The 22,038-nt window shown below is 44.7% G+C and overlaps 1 protein-coding gene across 3 annotated transcripts in view; it reads left to right on the top strand.

Annotated features, from left to right (window-relative positions):
* Positions 1 to 22,038, top strand: part of MEGF6 (multiple EGF like domains 6) — a 225,973-nt gene that overhangs the window by 62,302 nt on the left and 141,633 nt on the right. For all 3 annotated transcript variants that reach the window (XM_063943353.1, XM_063943351.1, XM_063943352.1), the window contains exons 5-10: positions 3,096 to 3,218; positions 5,767 to 5,904; positions 7,855 to 7,977; positions 11,236 to 11,358; positions 13,142 to 13,306; positions 14,995 to 15,126. In XM_063943353.1, coding sequence (XP_063799423.1) covers positions 3,096 to 3,218; positions 5,767 to 5,904; positions 7,855 to 7,977; positions 11,236 to 11,358; positions 13,142 to 13,306; positions 14,995 to 15,126 — 804 coding nt within the window. The remainder of the gene's footprint in view (positions 1 to 3,095; positions 3,219 to 5,766; positions 5,905 to 7,854; positions 7,978 to 11,235; positions 11,359 to 13,141; positions 13,307 to 14,994; positions 15,127 to 22,038) is intronic.

Here is a 22,038-nt window from a genome sequence, read left to right as displayed (position 1 = left end):
TGTTATCGCACTGATTGCGCTCATTTCAGTCGGGTTTAGCCGAATGGGTGCGATGCAAAAAAATCCAATTTGTGCGCCCAAACGGGTCACTTTTTGCGCATTTCAGCTTGCTACCTCCGGAGGTAGTGAGCTGAAATGGAGATATCACGCTTGTCGGCAGCAACATTTGAATAGCTGCCGGCGGATGCGGGTACCCGTCAGTACCGGATCTTGCCACGGGCAAGCAGGACTTTTGCCCGGGGCGCCGCCTTCCGGAGGGCGCTGGCGCCATCCGGAGGGCGCCGCACCATGGCAAGATCCGCCACTGCTGTGCCCTCCGCTGCCCGCTGTGTCCCCCGTCTGTGCCTCCTACGCGTCTAGTTTCCCTTCGTGGAGAGTACCTTTGCTGAGCGGTGCGAGATGACGTCATCGCGCACAGCAAAGGTCCTCTCCACGAAGGGAACTAGACGCGTAGCGTCTAGTTTCCCTTCGTGGAGAGGACCTTTTGCTGTGCGGTGCGCGATGACGTCATCGCGCACCGCTCAGCATTCAAGCGGCGCTACTAATGTACAGGGGGCGTAACTGACCACGCCCCCTGTATTAAGCCACGCCCCGTTTCCTGCTCGTGGCGCAGAGCGGGCTTGAACCGGCCCTGGTACCTGTAATAACATTTGAATCCCCCCCCCCACAGACTATCACAAAATCTGCTGTCTGTGACCACCCCTACTGACTGCCCTATTATTGAATGCCTCCTAGTAGCAACAAAAATGAGAACAAGGTTTTCTCTAGCACTGGAAGGGTAATTTACAGCTAAGTCTGCAAACACATATATGAATGGTAGAACGCATCTCTTAGGGTCCTATTCATCATGGGGGCCGTAAAAAGCCCATCAGTGATAATGCATTCGATGAATGATCTAATTGAGGACGTTTGAAATGGATCAGTAATCTACAGGTGAATGTGTGGTGGAACCAATCCCTTTACTCACCAGTAAGGTGAGCTTTGTATAAACAGGAATTGCCCAATGACAATTGATATTAAAAATAAATAAATTATTTATTTATTTATTTGTAATGAAGTGCACTGTACAAGATACATAACCATGATGTCATGCAGAGACAGATTAAAAGGTCTAAAACTGTTCTCACTATATTATTATTATTATTATTATTATTATTATTATTATCCTTTATTTATATGGCGCCACAAGGGTTCCGCAGCGCCCAATTACAGAGTACATAAACAAATAATCAAGCAGGAAAACAGCAACTTTCAGTTGACAATATGGGACAAGTACAGGGTAAATAAACATAGCTACATCAGCAGATGACACTGGAATAAGTATCAGGTGGCAGAAGACTGCTGGATTTGGTGCAGCTGAAGATTATTAAAGTAAGAAAAGGGTAAGCACATGAGGGAAGAGGGCCCTGCTCGTGAGAGCTTACATTCTAAAGGGGAGGGTAGACAGACAGGGGTGAGACAGATGGGGTACATAGAGAGCGTGGAACAGAGGTTTAGGATGAGATTTGGCTGGGTTTGGTGAAGAAGTGGGTTTATATGACACAGTAATGCATATAAAACCAATTACATGAAATGAAATAACATTTAATGAACTATAATAATGAATAAAAACATTTGTTGAATCACAGTATAACATGATAAAAAAAAAATAATTGGGATGATACAGATAAAACATAAATTAAAAGGTCTTGTATTTCTGCAACGCGTTTCACCATGGAGCGTGAATGGGTGTTCTGTTTGTCCACCAATGCTGCAGGACTTTGGAGCAGTAAATAATGGGCCTCCATGATACATTGACTGTGTTGTTGTAACACTGTTGATATAAACAGTATAATGTAATCCGTAGCGGATCTTGCTACGGGCACACAGAATTTTTGCCCGAGGTGCCGCCACCATCGGGAGGATGCTGCTGCCGTGGCAAGATCCGCTACTGGTGGTGCCCCCTGGTGCTGTGCGGTGCGCACCACACGGCATTGTGGGACCAGCATATAGACGCTAGGGGTCATAATTTACCTCTAGTGTCTATGCTGTGCTATGGGAGTCTCTCCCATAGATCAGAGGAGCGGCGCCGGCGGTCGGGAATCAGGATCGGGGATGGTGAATATTCATTTATTTTTTTTATTTTTATTTTTGTAAGCTGCACAACTCTACTGGGGGCACAAACGGGGGCGCAACTCTACTGGGGGCAATACTGCTGGGGCACAACTCTACTGGGGGGCACAAACAGGGGCACAACTCTACTGGGGGCACAAATGGGGGCACAACTCTACAGGGGGCATAACTGACCACGCCCCTTTATGAAGCCACACACCTATTTTCGCCCGGGGCGCCACAAGGGCTAGAACCGGCCCTGAATGTAATGTAAAAGTAAAGTATTCAGTACATTTAGCCTTTGTACCCTCAGTAACCTGTAATCTATTCCCCCAATTCTAACCACGGTCACCAGGTTGGGATGTTAGGTGACTCCGGATTAGAGGGGCTGTTGCAGTGATTGCATATGGGGGCCCATGCAAGTTCTGTACATCTCTGGGGAGAACTGAAAGTTCACATAAGGGGACAGCCATCCCAGGGACAGTCATATTTGTTCTAGTCTACAATGTGTAAAAAACCATCCCCGAAGTTAGAGATCTAAAAAAAAAAAAGCAATAAAAAAAAAAACCCGTCACTTTTTGTTTGCCCTAAGTATATGAATAACTACATTCTATATTTCCATATGATAATTCTATTTTAGTTCTACTTTGTCAGTGTATGATCTGCACAGTTTACGCCCCCTGTAAATGTCATGTGGTTATGGCAGCTATATAACACAGGCCCATGAAAATACAATACTATTACTCCAGGGTTCCAAGAATTGCAAGGAGATCTTAATTGGCAATGGAAAGATTAATGGGACCTTCCTAGTAGGAGGTGGACGGTAAGTGTGTAACCCAGTCTTAATAAGCCCATTTACAGTGCCCAGAGAGCATTTACAGCTGAAACTATTTCTGCACAGCCAGACAATGCTTTTCTTGGCAGAATTGTTTTATTTCTTTTTTGCATCAATACCCTGTTTTTACATGAATAATTTCTGCGATGTCCCCTGCTTCTTTTTAAAGACATTAATGAATGCGAGAGTGGCCTGGCCATGTGTGCACACAGCTGTCTCAACACTCGTGGTTCCTATCACTGCGGCTGCAGTCCTGGGTATGAATTGGGAGCTGATGGAAAACAGTGCTACAGTAAGTATTCCAGAGGGGGGACGGTTGCACTTAAGTAGAAGAGACTTCTCCAACAGCTACATGCAATCAGAGGGGTTGGCTGTGATAGATTTGGTTCTCTTACTGATGGAAATACACAATTGCAGCATGTTTTCCTGTATCACTTTCCTCAGTATGCTCTCAGAGGGGGATATTTAAGAAAGCAATTAACAATTTTGCTTATTCTTAATTTAGGATTATGTGAAGTTACACATTTTATAATATTATCTGCTCTGATAAGCTCAAAATTAACTGTGTGAGTGAGTGAGTGAGTGAGTGAGTGTGTGAGTGAGTGTGTGAGTGAGTGTGTGAGTGAGTGAGTGTGTATGTATAATATATATAATGTTTTTCCTTAGTGGATGTTTATTAAACAATGGGGCAAATGTATTATCCTGGAGAAAGAATAAAGAAGTGATAAAGCACCTAGAAGTGGGAGATAACGCACCAGCCAATCATTACGGATTTGAAAAATTACAGTTAGGAGCTGACTGGCTGGTGCGTTATCACCTTGCACTTATCACTTCTTTAGCTCTTCTCCAGGCTTAATACATCTGCCCCCATGGGAGAGATGTATTAAGCCTTGGTGTGACATAAAGTACTAGCCAATCATCTCCTATCTGCCATGTTGCAGGCCGTGTTTGAAAAATGACAGCAGCTGATTGGTTGGTGCTTTATCTCTCTGCAAGACTTGGTCTCCCCCACTGTTTAATGAGTTCAGCTTTGACAAACTTTCCTGGAAAAGAACTGATATTTTAATAGCCGCATATATATTTCTCATTGTGTAGAGGGAGCTGTGTGTTTCTGTAATCTCTGAGGGAATATAATCAGTGATTTTATAATTTTCTTCCCTGATTTGATAATGTGTTAACTCTTGGTGTCATGGACAAGTCACGTGACTCCCACACTGCAGATGCACAGGGCTGCCGAGAGAAATCCTGGGCCCCGGTACAACAACTTTCTGGGTGTATGGCCACTCTTTGTGGGCGTGTCTAGCACGTGAGAAGCACCCACTCACAGGAGCATGGCATGCCTCCCAGCCAGGCCAGTAGAGAGCCTGGCTAGGCCCAGGTACTTTTCAGGGGATATGGCCTAATCACAGGAGGCGTCGGCCTGGGCCCCTCCATCAGACCTGGTCCCAGGTAATTTGTACCCTCTCCCCCCTCTCTCGGCACCACTGCAGATGCACATATGCTTATACAGTATTCTGCCAAAGCTGTAAGGCTAGATATATTGTAGTATAATCATATACAGGTTGAGTCTCCCTTATCCAAAATGCTTGGGACCAGAGGTATTTTGGATATCGGATTTTTCCGTATTTTGGAATAATTGCATACCATAATGAGATATCATGGCGAGGGGACCCAAGTCTAAGCACAGAATGCATTTATGTTTCATATACACCTTATACACACAGCCTGAAGGTCATCTAATACAATATTTTTAATAACTTTGTGTATTAAACAAAGTTTGTGTACATTGAGCCATCAAAAAACAAAGGTTTCACTATCTCACTCTCACTCAGTCCGTATTTCAGGATATTCCGTATTTCGGATATTTGGATATGGGATACTCAACCTCTATAATTATCTTAACTTTCTGCAGTTCATCCTCATCACCCATCTGGCAAATTGTAAATCTTGTGTGTGTTATTATGTCTGATGCTGGACAATTCCCTGGACAGTAAATGGGATATGATGAGCGGTTAACGTATAAGGAAAGTGTTTGGTGTTTATAAGTCTGAGGGGGGAGATGTACTAAGCAGTGAAAAAAGTGGAGAAGTGAGCCAGTGGAGAAGTTGCCCATGGCAACCAAGCAGCATTGAAGTAACATTTATAATTTGCATAGTTTAAAATTATACAGAGCAGCTGTTGCCAAGTGCAACTTCTCCACTGGCTCATTTCACTACTCTTATCACTGCTAAGTACATCTCCCCCTATGTCAGGAGACTCAGGACAGGCTCATACAGCCTCAGTGTCCTGGGGCGTGATGCTAGGACGTGCTGCATGGGACTTTAACTGCTCCATAACCCCTATACTTTACCAGAAACCACAGATACAGTACCAGAAGCCAGTTGCGATGTGCTTCCTTGCAGCTTCAGGTAGAGTTGGTGCCTCCCTATCAACTGTATCCCCTCTACCCACTACATAGCAAGCCCTCTAGTATGGAAGAGTTCCAGGGTCAGTCAGGGTTCACTTAAGGAACCTTTGTCTATTGTAGTGCCCATGGGGAGATTACTTACACTACTGTACACAACGTGACACACTGGCAGCTAGAGCGGAGCATTGAGGTGCCACCTTTATGTTCTAACTGTAGCAGCAATATCGGATATGATGCCACACACGTCTACAGTAGATCAAGACACCCTAAAGGGTAATAGAGTAGTGGACTATCGTCATCATGTTACCAGAGTAACGACCATATTTGCTGTAAAACATAATGTTAAACAATGTATACAGGAATAAGCCACATGACCAGGTTAGTGAGGTTCTTGTATGACCTTAGCAAATATACATCATTTTTTCTGTTCTAGGGATTGAAATGGAGATAATTAACAGCTGTGAAATAAACAATGGTGGCTGTTCTCATGAATGCCGTCACAGCAGTACAGGGCCCCTGTGCCTGTGTACACAGGGATTGGATCTGGATTCCGATGGAAAAACGTGCATAGGTATGCTGCTGTGTCTGTCATGGTCTACATAGCGATAGTGTTTCCGTGTACAGTATGTAGTGTCAACCTGTATACCCGCCAAACTACACTATGCAATTTCCAGTCGGGGGGGGGCAGATGTACAGTACTGTACAAAGCTTTGGAGAGAGATAAAGTACCAACCAATCAGCTCAGAACTGTCATTTTCCAAACTCCGCTAATAACATGGCAATTATAAGCTGGTTGGTTGGTACTATAGTTTAACTAAGGTCAGAGTACCTGTTTATTTACTTCATGACGTCAAGATGGAAGTAGCCGGAAGCCACAGACTGAGAGCTATGTAGTGGGAGGAGCAGAGTCTACTAGCAGCACAGAGTATATCAGGAGATGAGGGATGATGTTAGTGAGGACAGGGCTGCATGTGACAGGGGCAGTGACATGATGTGAGGAGGTGAATGAAGGCAGCAGGAATCCACAGACTGAGTTATACACAGGGTTCTGAGGTAACACAGAGTAATGTTGTGAAGCTCCTTTTGCACTGACGATTGTTTTGTCAGGTGAATTCATCCACATTTAGCTAACATGCATTAATGTGATTATCTTGCTATCCCAGGTGTCTATAGAGAGACATGCCTGTTACTCTCCCGGCACACACATCACTCTAAAAGGACCCCCGAGCTGCAGCCTTTATGCTGTGTCTGCTGGTTCTGTGTAAACGTAGAGTCTAGGCTGAAACCCACATATTCTTCTTTTATTTTCTGCTTTCTAAGCTGGCTTATACTGTATTATTTCCAAGATAAAACACTGCAATTTAGAATCCAATCACGCGCTAACTGGACTGTTACAGTCTCTGCCATCAGCTAAATGAAATTGTTTAACCAAAACTATCCAGCTGGAGGTCATGTGAGTTAACAAATCTATTGCGGAATGCGCCTGGAGAATATTGCAGATGAAAGGATATTGATGCTCCTTCTTAATCGACGCTTTATCTTTTTTTTTTTTTTTTTTTTTAATATCCTTACTCCATTTTGAAGCTTATGGTAAATATCAAGACAAAGGTATTTCCTGATACAGTAAGTCAGCCTGCCGGCTGTCTACACTTTTACAAGGATGAATTTTTAACCGCAAGCTTTGCTTTCTGCCAAGATTTACAGCATACCTTCACTGGCGAGGATTAAAGCCACACACGCCTCCTCACATGGGATAGTTCATGTAATATTAGTACTGGCCATGCTGTGATTCTAGTGCGGTGCCATTTCCACAATGCATTTTTGGAAGAACGTAACAGAATCACATGAAAATGTCTTTTGTGTATGAACAAGTGAAATAAGTTGAACAATACTGGTTTAAAAATATACATTGGCAAATTCCGTGATTTCCTTCCAACATGTTTCTTTGAAGTTATCTATGTTGGCAGTTTGGACCAGTAGGGGAGAGGGGCCAAATATATTTAGGATTAATATTTAAAGTAGTTATGTATAAAAATATAATTTATTATTAATTTTATTAGCTGATTTGGCCTAAACATGTATTTAAACAAGTATAAAAATAATGATAACACTAAAGACCTGTTATATGACAGTGTACACATTGGCCACAGTAGAGGCAGCCAATATAGGTCTCGCACTGACTTTCTTGAGTAAGGATCCGGTGCAGTAGGAAATAGTGACATCACTGTGGCGTGACGCATTTTGCTTTCTCATGGCTGATTCCACTATGCACAGATGTCAGAAGCCATTTAAAAGATACGTTTATTGAGAGACATACTGTATTCCCTATTATTGTGCCCTTACTGCTTAATATGACTTGGCAACTGCCCCATCCGATGCCACCATTGTCCTTAACACAGTCCTGCCACTCTGCACATTCTCTAGTAGGGAGAACCTATAAACTTTGGAATAGATGTTAGGTTTTTATAGTGGTAATAAACTCTCTGGTTTGACGAAAGTATGTGATTTGTTTTCCACGCAGATGCGGATGAGTGCACCAACGGCGCCTCCTGCTGTCAGCAAGAGTGTTCAAACTATGCCGGGGGCTACGAATGTGTCTGCTACCCTGGTTACAGGCTCAATTTGGATGGCTGTGGATGTGATGGTAATTGACTCTCCGGGTATGGGTCGTAGGGTCGACACAACTTAGGTCAACAGTCATTAGGTCGACCAATTAGTGCACTTTGTCCCCTTGCATGGTTCGCGAGCTTCGGACAAGGTGCCTTGCTCTGCTACCACTGCGCTCGGCACAGGTTGCCATTCCCAATTGTAGTCCACGTGGATCGTAAAGTATGAAAAAGTCCAAAAATTGCAAAAAAATGAAATAAAGTGGAAAAACTCATGTCGACCTTTTGACCTGTCGACCTAGTACATGTCGACCTAGTGCCCATGTTGACCTTCAGTGGTCGACCTAATGACTATCGACCTAAGTTGTGTCGACCTAACGACCATATCCCGACTCTCCATTGTAATATATCAAATACTTGGTAAAAGGTGCTGTATAGTTAAGTTGCAGATTGACCCAAAAAGGCGTCAAAAACATTTGAAAATGTAGGTGGAAAGAGAATTATTTGTGTACTTGTGTTGTCTTGCCTGTACATCTGGAGCATGTGCCTTCTTTATTCCATAATAAGCTCAGGAGAACCTCCTGATAGGCAATTTAGTAGCAATGCAAAACAAGCTGTCTCAGCTAAAAATTCTAGAGAAAACCTAAACGGACCTAGTAACCTCACTGAGGCATGAGGTGCCTCATCGATGTCCTAAGTTCATAGTAAATTGTTTGGCTGCATTCTCATGAATATTGGACAAGCTCATAAGTTGTTGGTCTCCAGTGTCTTACAATGCAGGTGAAAGGTCTACAGCGGTCATTCCCAACCTCGGTCCTCAAGGCACACTAACAGGGCAGGTTTTAGTGATATCCAGGCTTCAGCACAGATTGTTAAATCAAATTAACTGAGGTACTAATTAAGGGCCTAATGCAGACTTGATGGATGTTGTGCGATTTTGCATGATGGGCGATTATCAAACGACTGCGTATGGATCGCAATATGCAGGACACAAGGCCAAACTGCGAAAGTACGGTGCAAAATTTTTTGAACGCTAGGTGTACGCAAAGTGATTGACAGGAAGCGGACATTTGGGGGGTGGTAACTGCCTGTTTTCAGGGAGTGTCAGGAAAACTCAGGCGTTCCCAAGCGTTTTCTGTGGTGGTGTGTAACGTCAGCTCCGGCCCCGATCATCCTGTTTGTATTGCACTGTAGGAGTAAGTCCTGGGCTGCGCACAGACTGCACAGGCTGGAAAAATCATTAGATGGTGAGTGAGTTGCGAACGGATTTGCAGCTGTCCGCTGTCTGGAGAAGTTTTTGCATGGCGTATGCATGCATTCGCACACTTGTACGGGGCAGGTTTTCACTCTCTATGGGCGGCAGCTATCTGACCGCAGACCTCTGCAGAAACGCAGAGGAGCGATCAGATCTGAATTAGGCCCTAAGTCACCTGTGCTCAAGCATGGATATCACTAAAACCTGGACTGTTAGTGTGTTTTGAGGACCGAGGTTGGGAAAACCTGGTCTACAGTCTAGTAAAAAGGAAGTCATTAAATATTCATGCTTTTGTTTGCTATTTCACTCAGAAAAATTAGCATAACTGATTATTGTTTCCTTGGATGTGAAATCTTGGAATTTCTAAAGGCAACATGTTTCTAATTGTTTAATTGTGCCAAGTGTAGTGGGTCCCATATGTCCAACTTAGTTTTATGCTGTCATACTGCTGGTATATTTTTTTGTGCCTGACATTCTCCCATTCTTTGATCTTGGCCATGTCCTCGGTGACATCATACTCCACCTCCACTTACATCATGACATTGCACCGTCTACTGCATGTTGTGTAGTGTATCCTAGATAGCTTAGTCACATCTAGTCTTTTTACTATCTAGGTAAAGTCATGCAGGAGGGACATTGTTATATATCCACCACGTTCTTTTAACCACAGTACCACTTTCACACTGAAACCCAACTTCACCCTGTGTCCAACCCGGTATACCGAACGCGGGCTGAAGCCATGTTTCAGATGTACTTACTCCTTCTGACCGTCTGATGGTTGTAGGTCATCACCGTTCACACTGGATGATGTCCTCCAAGCACTCCTGAGCACACCAATCAGCTCCTTATAGGCACGACCCAGGTCGACCCTCTCACACTGAGCCAGGACCTGGATTGTGCTGGCTTGCCCTGGCAATAACCCAGGTTCTTCTCTTTGTGTCTAAATAATTCACAGCTAGAGGTTTTTAGATTGTTTGGTGAGAGCGTACACTGTACATGTTTTCCTTGTGAAAAGCCTTGCTAGTTATTCCAATTGCTAACAAAACAAGGTGGATGGTGCATTTGGTAACGTGAAATCCTGAGACACCTTTAAAGCAAATGAGAGAATCATATATACAGATCTATAAATCATTAACAAAAGAGTTAAAAGTTGGGAGGAAATGAAAGGGACTTACATTTACCCCTGGCCAGGAATGCGGTCACTGAACAGCTTTAAGGCAGACAGGAGTTCCTGTGCGTGACTGTACACAGAGCCGGATCTAGACCTTGTGGCGCCCAGGGTGAAAAAAATAGGGGTGTGGTTTCATGGAGAAGGGGCGTGGTCAGTTATGCTCCCTGTAGCTGTGCCCTCAGTAGCTGTGCCCACAGTAGTATTCCCCCCAGTACTGTGCCCGCTGTAGAGTTTTGCCCCCAGTAGTATTGCCCCTTGTAGACTTGTGCCCCCTAGTTGCGCCGCTTACAAAAAAAATAAAAAAATAAATTAATACTCACAATCCCCGTTCCTGCTTCCCGACCGCTGCTGCCCTCTGTCTCCAGCCGCCGGCGCCGCTCCTCAGATCTATGGGAGAGACGTCAAGACGTCTCTCCCATAGCACCGCATAGACACTAAAGGTCAAGTATGACCTCTAGTGTCTATGTGCCACTCCCACAATGCAGTGCGGTGCGCAATGACTTCATCGCGCACCGCACAGCATCTCCAGAAGGCGGCGCCCTGGACAAAAATCCTGCTTGCCCGTAGCAAGATCCACTACTGCGTGTACACAGAGCAGAAAGTATAGAGCATGGCTTTTTTAAAAATATAGTCCGATTGTGGTAAGGACCCCGCAAAAAAAGTTTGCTTGTGTAAAGCACAAAGCATACAGTAGGTTCACAAAGATTAACTCCAATGCTGGAAAGGGTGCCACATGGAAGAGATGTTGGTCCTCATTTAGCTATTCAAAAACATTTTCAAAGACTACAAGCTTTAGATTTTACAGCGGCTGTTGGTGGTATGGTTTGTATGGTGTCTGTCCATCACTAATGCAGTTATATTTCTGCCTAGATGTGGATGAATGTCTTCTGAACAACGGAGGATGTAACCAGGTCTGCGAGAACCTTCTTGGCTCCTTCCTATGCAACTGCAAACCCGGCTACAGGCTGGATGCTGACGGCAAAGGCTGCACTGGTAATGCCTCTCATCCTTTTCTGCTGATACAGCTCTGTAAGCACACAGGTTCAATTGTCCATTAGATAACATACAACCCCAGAGGGGGGTGTCCAAAGCCCAATTGAAATGAACAAATAAATAGCTTATATTTCCTTATTAAAGAGACAGTGTATAAATTAATAAAAGTGCCTAATCTCAGATGAAGTAGTCATTACGTAAACCATTCTTATTCTCTACTTATCAGCTCACTAGTCATTGGTTGGGGGTTAGTGAGGAACTTTGTGAACACATGCCTACAAATTACACAGTATTCCTCACCAGCATCCTTGCCTCAGTCACTTACATGCACAGTCCTGGATGCTGAGCCACGCTCTTTACTCCTCTACCCACGTGGTAGGGAACTGAGCTCAGTGTCCTCCTGTTGTTGGCTGGTACACACATTATCAGAATGTACCGGTTGGTGAAGTCATAGAGACGTCACAATCCATTTGCAGCTGAACCTCTGCCAGCCTTCAGCCAGTCTAACTGGAGCCATAACCCCACATCAGCACTGTCAAGGAAAGGACCTCTTCTGCCCCTCTCATGTTCCCACTTCCCAGAGCTGTAGACTTTCCATAGTCCCCTGCTCACTAGCACAGTGGTTCCCAAACTTTTTTAATCATGGCATCCTAGAGTATCTGAATTTTATTCATGGCACCCCTAGGCCAAACATGTCTTATCGAGAAATTTTTAAATAAATATTAAATAAAAAATTGTGTTTATATGTCATCTTTAGATTCTGTTATGTGGTGAGGAACAAGATTTGCTTCTGTTTGTCCACATATTTTATGATTGGCAGCTGCCAGCACTGGTTTTGCCTATTACATTGACCATAAATAATTTTGATTGGTCCTTGACCACAAATCTAAGGCACCCGTGCAAGTGTCCTGAGGCACCCCAGGGTGCCTAGGCACACAGTTTGAGAACCACTGCACTAGCAGATAACTTGCGATGTGGCTCCAGCATGTCTGCTAAGCAGGACATGATACAGTGATATGCCTGCTTCCTGCATATAGGCATAACGGGCAAGATGCATATTACAGAAGTAACACTACAAAACAAAGGGCATGCACACCCGCTATGTATTGCTATTCACACTGGTTTTGTACATCTGCACCCTAATGGTCAACCTAGAATACACTGCAAGCTATATACCTACTCTGAAAGTGCGCCTTGTTGAATGGATAGGAGGAAAAGTCCTTATATGTATACTTTGCAAAGGTCTAATTATTGTTAGCAATGCCTTTAATTAGCCTAGCTACTGATCTATTGCATATGTGACCATCCTGCTCCTTACAGCTACAGTATGTGCCATAGCGGGAATCTGGGTTCTCTTGGGCTCCATGAATGAACGGTGAATCCAATGTTTTGGGATATAAGCCAATAATCTGATGTTTCTCATTAAATGAACATCTTGTATACTCATCCACATTGGTGACGCCCTCAGAATGGATACGTACACGGCACATAGGGCAGTATGGATGGTTTAATGGTTAGCTTGACTGGCCCTTACTGTGTATATTCTTCCTGTGCTAGCATGGGTTTCCTCTGGGTACTCCGGCTTCCATCCACAATCCAAAAATATACTTGTAGGTTAATTGGCTCCTGAACACAAATGAACCCTAATGTGTACTGTAAGTGTGTGCGTGTAGGTGCATAGGGCAGACGAGAAGGGCCAAGTGGTTCTTATCGGCCATCAAATTCTATGTTGGTATAATATCCCACTCCCTTACTGTGTGTTTTTTTGCTTTTTCCCCTCCAGCTGTCCAGGGAACAGATTCCAGGCGCCGCCCAGTTGAACACTCCCTTCCTCAAGTTACTTTACTGAGAGATGAATTTGCCCAAATATTTGATGATGACGAGTATGATGAAGAGGAGGAGGAGGAGGCAGAAGCCAGGGGGGAGCACACGCTTTCTGAGTCATTCGGTAACCAATAGCAACATGATTGTTTCTTTACTACCATCTACATATTTTGCTATTGCTGAATGTTTCCACTTATAACAAAACGACCCATAAGCACTTATCCACTTACCCAGTTATTAGCGTCATTAGCTATTGTTTGCTCACAACAGGAATCTTGTCTCTCACATGAAAAGTGCTGTTTAATTAAATGGTAAATGATATCCTTTTCTTACACACTGGCACACGGTTCCATATGGTTTTAATAACACTTAGAAGTTATTACTGTTTATACTGAATGTCTAAGCTGATTTGTTGGTTGTTACAGTATTGGCAATGATTAAAACGTATTACATGTAACTCAGCCTTAAAGAACATGGGGAAACGAGTATCCCAGTCCTCAATGACTATCTCAGCAGTGCATGTTTTCCAGATCACCGATCAGGAGCACAGGTCTATTCGTTAGTGACTGGCTTATTCTAATAGATGCAGACTTGGTTGTTAAACTTGTTATAGCACCTGGGTCTCCGAGGAGATCCAGAAATGCCGTCACTATTCAGGAAGGACAGTTGGGTTAGTGACTACTGCATCTTCTCGCTATAGTTTGTGTATCTTGAAGGTAATTCAGGTATGGAGGTTTGAGGGACAATTTGCTAGAAAAAACTTGAGTGTGGTAATAAGTGTTTGGGACTGGTATTATGGATTGGGATGGAGATTTGAATACAATTTAATTATGCCCAATCAGTAAAGCTCAAGTTATATGTAGACTATGTAGGCCAAACGTATTAATATTAGTGTTGCCACATCAGTAAGTAACACTTCTTTCCACCACATATAATGGCAATTTGGAATGTATTGGAGTTTCGTGTGTCCTATGTAATTCAAGGCTCTTCTTGGAACCCCAGTGAAAACTCTGCTCCTAAGCAGGGGTGTTCTTAGTCTCACTGGCATCCTAATGCTATTGCTGAGGAGTTCCAGCAGTTTGCACACTGCAAAGCCATTGGATGTGAAAGCTTAACTACCAGAGAGATCCAAAAGATCCGTCTCCCATCTATCATTACACGTGACTGGACATTTTTAGTCTAGAGAGAAATTTGGCCACAACTTGATTTGACATAAAGGGTTAGTAACAAATGTAATGGACTAAAATACTTTAGTCATAAACTGACACTGTTTGAGGCCGGTGGACCACAGGATCTCATGCAGAAAAGAGAGGAGGGGAGTTGTGTCAAGCCTTGGAGAGAGATGAAGTGGAGAACTTGGCCAAAGCAATCAACCTGGTGTGGCTGTGCTAGATAAATGACTGTTAGAAGCTCATTGGTTGCTTTTTTTAGGCAACTTCTCCACTTTATCTCTCTCCAAGGCTTGCTACATCTCCCCCAGAAAGAGAGAGAGAAACAGAACAGGAAAAATAACTGTAGTAGCTGTAAGTATTTTACAAATGTTTGCTTTCGTGTGCAAGCACATTAACGTTGCTCATAGCACCATGCCACAAGTGTGAGCATTTGCAGCAGCTAGCTGAGTGGTGTGTTAGCTGACTGCTTGTGGAGTAAGAGATGGAGCTGTTTGCCACTACTTCTTTGAAGAAGCCAATGTCGCTTTCTGCCGGGTCACTGGTCCCAAACTGGGGCAGTTATTTCTGTCTTGTAAAGAAGAAGAAAATGAAAGAAAAACATAAACCTGTTAGTAACTTTCTCTTGTTTGGACCGTTACAGTTTGTTTTGACGGTACTTTTGGCCCAGACTGCACGCTGACATGTGACGACTGTCAGAATGATGGAACATGTAACACAGAGGAGGATGGCTGTGTCTGCTCTGCTGGATGGACCGGGCTTATATGCAACCAAAGTAAGACATTTAAGTTTAATTCAAACCCTTAAAGCATTGTGTTGTCAACAATGATTTTTTTTTTTAACTTGATAGATTCTTATGGTTGGATACATTATACACGAATAAATGTTTTCTTATCTACAGCTGCAGATAGGGGAGAGTGACATTCTTACATACTAGGTGATTTATCGCTCCCTACGGGCGCTCTTTACACCGTTGCAAGGGGCTACGCTCCCTTAACCCTTGCACGCCCTTGTGGCGTGCAATATTTGTATCATATGGAGTATTACCTCCAATCATAATTGTGTGAGTGGTTAAATATTGCACGGACAAAGGACCTGCGATGATTAAGTGGTCGTAGCCCCTTGCAACGGCATGAACAGCGCACGCAGGGTCTGATGAATCACCTAGTAGGTGCTGTGGTTGGGGGAGTGGCGGTTGCGGGGCTGGCCCGGTGGTGCCGTGGGTGGGGGAGGGGTGGGTGCCGCGGGTGGGGGAGGAGCGGGTGTGGTGGTGCTGCGGGTGGGGGTCCGGAGCCACCACGGGTGGTGGAGGGGGGTGTGGGGGTGCCGCGGATGGGGCTCGGAGGTACTGCGAGTGGGGGAGGGGCGGGTAATGCTTCTCCTGCTTTTCCTCCTGGAAGCAGCTAAGCTGCTGTCCTCCCTTTGGCAGTAGCTCTCCCGGAGACTCGCACAGCAGCCAAGCAGCCAGTCACTATTGTTAGAGCCGGTGTCCCAACGCGCCACATTACAGGGAAGAAGATGCACTCAATAAACTACAGCTCCCAGCAGGCCTTAGCGCCAGAATGCTTTGGCGTTAAGGGCTGCTGAGAGGTGTTGTTTATTTAGTGCGTCTACTTCCCTGTAATGCAGCGCGTTGGGACACAGGCGCTAACAATAGTGACTGGCTGGCAGAACTAACTGACTGGCTGAAACAATGTAAAAGGTGACACTGCACACCCACTGCACTGCACCTTTTACATTGATTCAGCGTCCAGACATTACCATTCACAATATCACACACTCTATCCGTTACATTAGCCATCTCGGGGCTTCCAGGCTGGCCAGGTGCTGTGTTGCGGAGTCAGGGCCTCTGGGGATCACGCGGCTGTCACGGGGAGGCACTTCTGTGACATCACGCACAGAGGAGGCTCCGGGGCTCAGAGAGTATGTGGTGCAGGGAGGGCTATGAAAGCCTTCTGCTGCGCCGCTTTCATAGACATCCATGCCGGTGGCCGCAGCAGCTTTTATTCCACCTGCGCCGCGGCTAGGGAGTGGGGATTGTTGATGGGGGCAGGCGGACTGGAAGCAGGACATAGGGGGTCATTCTGACCCGTTCGCACGCTGCTGTTTTTTGTAGCGGTGCGAATGGCCGGTTCTGCACATGCGCGGTGGCCGCAGTGCACAGGCGCGTCATTGCCCAGGGACGGCCGTCGCTGGGCAACGACAAGAAGAATGAAGAAAGCGTTCGCTGCCACGATCGCAAGAAGATTGACAGGAGGAAGGCGTTCCGGGGCGTCAACTGACCGTTTTCTTGGAGTGGTTTCGGCGAACTCAGGCGTGTCCAGGCGTTTGCAGGGCGGGTGTCTGACGTCAATTCCGGGACCTCACAGGCTGAAGACATCGCAGCAGGTAAGTAACTCCAGAGCTACTCAGAAACTGCACAAAATGTTTTTGCATAGCTTGGCTGCACAAGCGTTCGCAGCCTTGCTGTGCAAAAAAAACCCTCCCCCATAGGCGGCATCTAGTTGATCGCACGGGCAGCAAAAAGTTGCTACATGCGATCAACTCGGAATGACCCCCATAGGACGCTGCAGTAAAAAAAAAAATTGTTTTCCTGATCTACAGCGCAGAGACTTGCTGCAGATGCAGTGGCATGCCCTCCAACTGTACCTTTTTGACAGGCACAGTACCTTTTTTTTATGGTCAGTACCGATTTTTGGCTCTCCAAACTTCCATTGAAAGTATAGAAAAAGGGGCGTGGCCATGCTACTGTACCCGTGACCACGCCCCCTTTTCGCATTTGTAGCGATTTCTATGTGTAAATTGTTGGAGGGTATGTTGCTGCAGATGCAGTGGGCCTATTTCAGGGTGTGGACCTGAAGCTGCAGCTCCATCAGCCCCATTGTTAATCCTGCTCTGGGAACACACAGCAGCCAAAGGGCAGAACCTCCCATTGGATGTAACCTGTGTGAGGGCGTTTTTCGCCCAATCAGCTGTGGGCTGGGTGTGATAGACCCGCTGCTAACCCAATGAGAGCTTCTAGCCACACCCAGTGTTAGATCTGGGCTATTATATAGGAGATAAAGGGGGGTATTCAATTGTTTGAAAAGTCAGTTGGGAAAAAACAGACACCCAACCGACTTTTCAGACATTTGAATTTCCCCACAAAGAGTCTGCTCTGTTCTCAAGGACCCCTAACGGTTCATGTTTTCCAGGTCACTTGCAGATTTTTAAAATGTGGCAGTTGGTGATACACAGTGCACCTGCAGGGTGACCTGGAATATGTGAACCGTTAGGGGTCCTTGAGGACCAAATTTGTGATCCACTGGTGTAGAATATCTGTTCTGTGGAATGATATAAAGCTACAGTGGAACTTAAAAAGTTGCATTGCCGGACATAGCTAATCTTCACAGCTCTATGACGTTTGGGGGCAGATGTATCAAGCCTGCTAAAGAGTGGTGAAGAGGAGAAATGGAGACATTGTCCAAAGCAACCAGCTTCTACTTATATTTTTATAGAAAGTATTTGACAAATGCTATCTAGAAGCCCAGAGGTTGCTATCGGCAACGTCTCCATTTCTCATCTACACCACTCTTTAGGAGGCTTGATACATTAGGAATATAGCCGCATATACAATCTGATATCTTCCGGCATTGTTTGCCGAGCTTGTAATGGTCCTGTAGCTTCTGATAGATAATTTTCTGCCTTCCAGAACCTCTTAGTTCCATTGAAGCTGTGATATTGTGATGTGGGGCCAACTGTGTTGTATTTTTCTGTTCTTTATTCATTTCTTACGGCTATTAAAATGCACAACTGTCGGCTATGCTACTGTATCTTTGCTATTTTTTGTATTGACATTTTATTGCTTGTCTCCATCATCCTTTGCTAGGCAGTTACAAAGTTATTTAACTGTCCATAACATATAATCCTGGCTATAATCTTCATATATTGTGCGGTAAGAGTGCCACATCATCTGCGTGATAATTCTACCTGTGGCGGACAAGTTATTAGTTTATGGGTTTAAAATACTGTATTGCTTTGGTTTGGCTGTGCAGCCGCATGACTTGTCATGCTTACATCCAGTACTGGATTCCTGTTGACCTAATACCTTGGTTTGCTTTCAAAGTACTTTCCTTACCCTTTTGCATATGTTAAAAATAGAAATAAGGATATTTTAAGCTGGTCTAAAGAGCCTTTGTGTATAGTGTGTTTTATATGTACGTATCGGGACGTTTCATCCTGGTTGAGTTTCAGCTTTCTCACTGGTAAAAGCCGAGACCTGGATCCAAGCTGCGTCGTTGAGCAAAGCTGCCTCTTTGTGGTATTGAAGTTCAGGTTTCCAGGAATTATGTGAACTTTTGTCGTTTCCAATGAAAACATTTTAGTTGGTTCATTTTATTTTATTTGTAGTCACTCTTCAATCTTTTTCAAGTTGAGCAATGAATTTGCCATTTTATAAATGCAATCACTTTATCCCATTGTAGCTATTGTCGCCAAAAACAATAATAATAATTTTTATACCTGTTCACATGTTCATCTGTCTTATCCATCTCCATTCTTAAGTCAGTTATGCGAAGATGGCTAAGAAAGCATTCTTATAGTAAATAAGATGGCTGTATTTAGTATGTATTCTACAGGAGCCTTTCACGCGTGTTTTCTTCTTGTGTCTGCTGCAGTTAGTTTTTTGTGTTGTGAAATCCCAAGGCTCTGATTGGCTCAAGTTTGTCCTATCCCTGTAATTGCTCTAATACTCTAATTGGCTAAAGCTTAGTCTAGTCCTGTGAATGTCCTGAATTGCCTGTCCCTGTGAGTGTGTGGTATGGAAGGTCGACCACTATTGGTCAACAAGGTTTCTAGGTCGACAGGGTTTCTAGGTCGATATGTTCTAGGTCGACAGGTCAAAAGGTAAACTTTTTTTGTTTTTTTGTTTTTTATTGTGTCGTTTTCTCCGTACCCCAATTAGTTCACGTGAGGATGCGGGCACTCATAGCATAAATACCGGACTCAATAAATCCAACACAGTGTTAACAACGTTTCAGTTGTACAAGCAACTTTCGTCAGGTTTTAAAACAACTGAAACGTTGTTGACCCTGAGTTGGATTTATTGAGTCCGGTATTTATGCTATGAGTGCCGCATCTTCACGTGCTAATACTTCTTGTTATGGAGGCACCGCCGATTTGGATCAGTGTGCTTTTTGGAGTGCCAAACCCACATATGCATGTATGTGTGTGTGTGTGTGTGTGTGTGTGTATAGAAGAAAATCCAAATCCACACAAATTTTGTGAATTGACCCAAAACCCGGATCTTACCACAGGGCGGAATTGGGGATTTGGTTTGCATAAATTGCATGATTTTAGCTATTTTTATCCATGGTTATATATGTTTTTTTTTTTTTTTTTTTTTACTAGGTTTTGTAAACCTAACTGAAACCCAAATCCTAACCATAACATCTGAGGGTGGTTTTGCAAAACCAAAACACATGGATGAAATTAGAACCAAAACCAAAACACGGGGTCCGCACACATCTCTTTATAGTATAGATGAGCGGGTTCGGAACCGGACTTTGCCTTCCGAGTTCGGTTCCGAGCCCGGCTCGAGTTTTCCCGCCTGACTCGGAAACCCGAACACGGCAAAACGTCATCATCCCGCTGTCGGATTCTCGCGGGATTTGGATTCCATATAAGGAGCCGCGCGTCGCGGCCATTTTCACTCCAGTCTCGGAGAGTGTATTGAGAGGAAGTGTCCTCAGTGTTCAGTGTCTGTGTGGGGGCGGGAAAGTGGGGTGGCGAGTCTTGTGCTGTGTTGTGCTGTCCAGTGTAGTCAGTGTATTGTGCTGCATCAGTCCAGCCAGTCACAGTGTTGGTGTCCTCTGCTGCCATATATCCAGTGTAGCTGTATAAAGTGGTGCTGTGTTGTGCTGTCCAGTCCAGTGTAGTCAGTGTATTGTGCTACATCAGTCCAGCCAGTCACAGTGTTGGTGTCCTCTGCTGCCATATATCCAGTGCAGCTGTATAAAGTGGTGTTGTGTTGTGCTGCATCAAACCAGTGGTAGTGTCCTGTCCATCAGTCATTCCAGTGACGATATACGCTGCTGCTATATGTCCACTGCTGCTGTATAATAATTCTAACAACAACCACAAGTCCCTTACAGTGTTGTTGTGTTGTGCTACATCAGACCAGTGGTAGTGTCCTGTCCATCATTCATTCCAGTGACTAGGCAGTCACAGTGGTATACGCTGCTGCTATATGTCCACTCCTGACGTATAATAATAATAACAACAACCACAAGTCCCTTACAGTGTTGTTGTGTTGTGCTGCATCAGACCAGTGGTAGTGTCCTGTCCATCAGTCATTCCAGTCATTCCTGTGCCGCATATTGGCCCTCATTCCGAGTTGTTCGCTCTCTAGCTGCTTTGAGCAGCATTGCACACGCTAGGCCGCCGCCCGCTGGGAGTGTATCTTAGCTTAGCAGAATAGCGAACAAAAGATTAGCAGAACTGCTACTAAATAATTCTTTGCAGTTTCTGAGTAGCTCCCGACCTACTCACAGATTGCGATCAGCTCGGTCCATTTAGTTCCTGGTTTGACGTCACAAACACGCCCTGCGTTCGGCCAGCCACTCCCCCGTTTCTCCAGACACTCCCGTGTTTTTCCCTGACACGCCTGTGTTTTTTAGCACACTCCCGGAAAACGCTCAGTTACCACCCAGAAACGCCCCTTTCCTGTCAATCATTTACCGATCAGCAGTGCGACTGAAAAGCGTTGTACGAACACCAGCAAAACTGCTAAGTTTTTAGTTAAATAACTTAGCGCATGCGCGCTGCGTACCATGCGCATTTAGCAGCAAATCGCAGCATATCGAAAATCAGCAACGAGCGAACAACTCGGAATGACCACCATTGTCTTATATAACTCCCAAAAAAATATTGGAGAACAAAAATTTTGAGGATAATAAAATAGGGAAATATCAAGAAGAACCACTTCCTCCGAGTGCTGAAGCTGCTGCCACTAGCCATGACATAGATGATGAAATGCCATCAACGTAGTCTGCCAAGGCCGATGCCCAATGTGATAGTAGAGGGCATGTAAAATCCAAAAAGCCAATTTTCAGTAAAAAGAACCAAAAGAAGAAATTTAAATAGTCTGTGGAGAAACGTAAACTTGCCAATATGCCATTTACGACACGGAGTGGCAAGGAACGGCTGAGGCCCTGGCCTATGTTCATGGCTAGTGGTTCAGCTTCACATGACAATGGAAGCCCTCATCCTCCCGCTAGAAAACTTAAAAGAGTTAAGCTGGAAAGAGCACAGAAAAGAACTGTGCGTTCTGAGATGGTATCACAAATCCCCAAGGAGAGTCCAAGTGTGTCGGCGGTTGCGATGCCTGACCTTCCCAACACTGGACGGGAAGAGCTGGCTCCTTCCACCATTTGCATGCCCCCTGCAAGTGCTGGAAGGAGCACCCACAGTCCAGTTCCTGATATTCAAATTGAAGATGTCACTGTTGAAGTACACCAGGATGAGGATATGGGTGTTGCTGGCGATGAGGAGGAAGTTGACGATGACGATTCTGATGGTGATTTGGTGTGTTTAAGTCAGGCACCGGGGGAGACACCTGTTGTCTGTGGGATGAAGAAGCCCATTGTGATGCCTTGGCAAACTACCAAAAAAGCCACGTCTTCGGTGTGGAATTATTTCTCCACAAATC

This window comes from Pseudophryne corroboree, chromosome 10 (genome assembly GCF_028390025.1).
Source record: "Pseudophryne corroboree isolate aPseCor3 chromosome 10, aPseCor3.hap2, whole genome shotgun sequence".
In the NCBI taxonomy this organism is placed as follows: domain Eukaryota; kingdom Metazoa; phylum Chordata; class Amphibia; order Anura; family Myobatrachidae; genus Pseudophryne; species Pseudophryne corroboree.
This window is presented reverse-complemented; position numbering and strand designations above follow the sequence as displayed.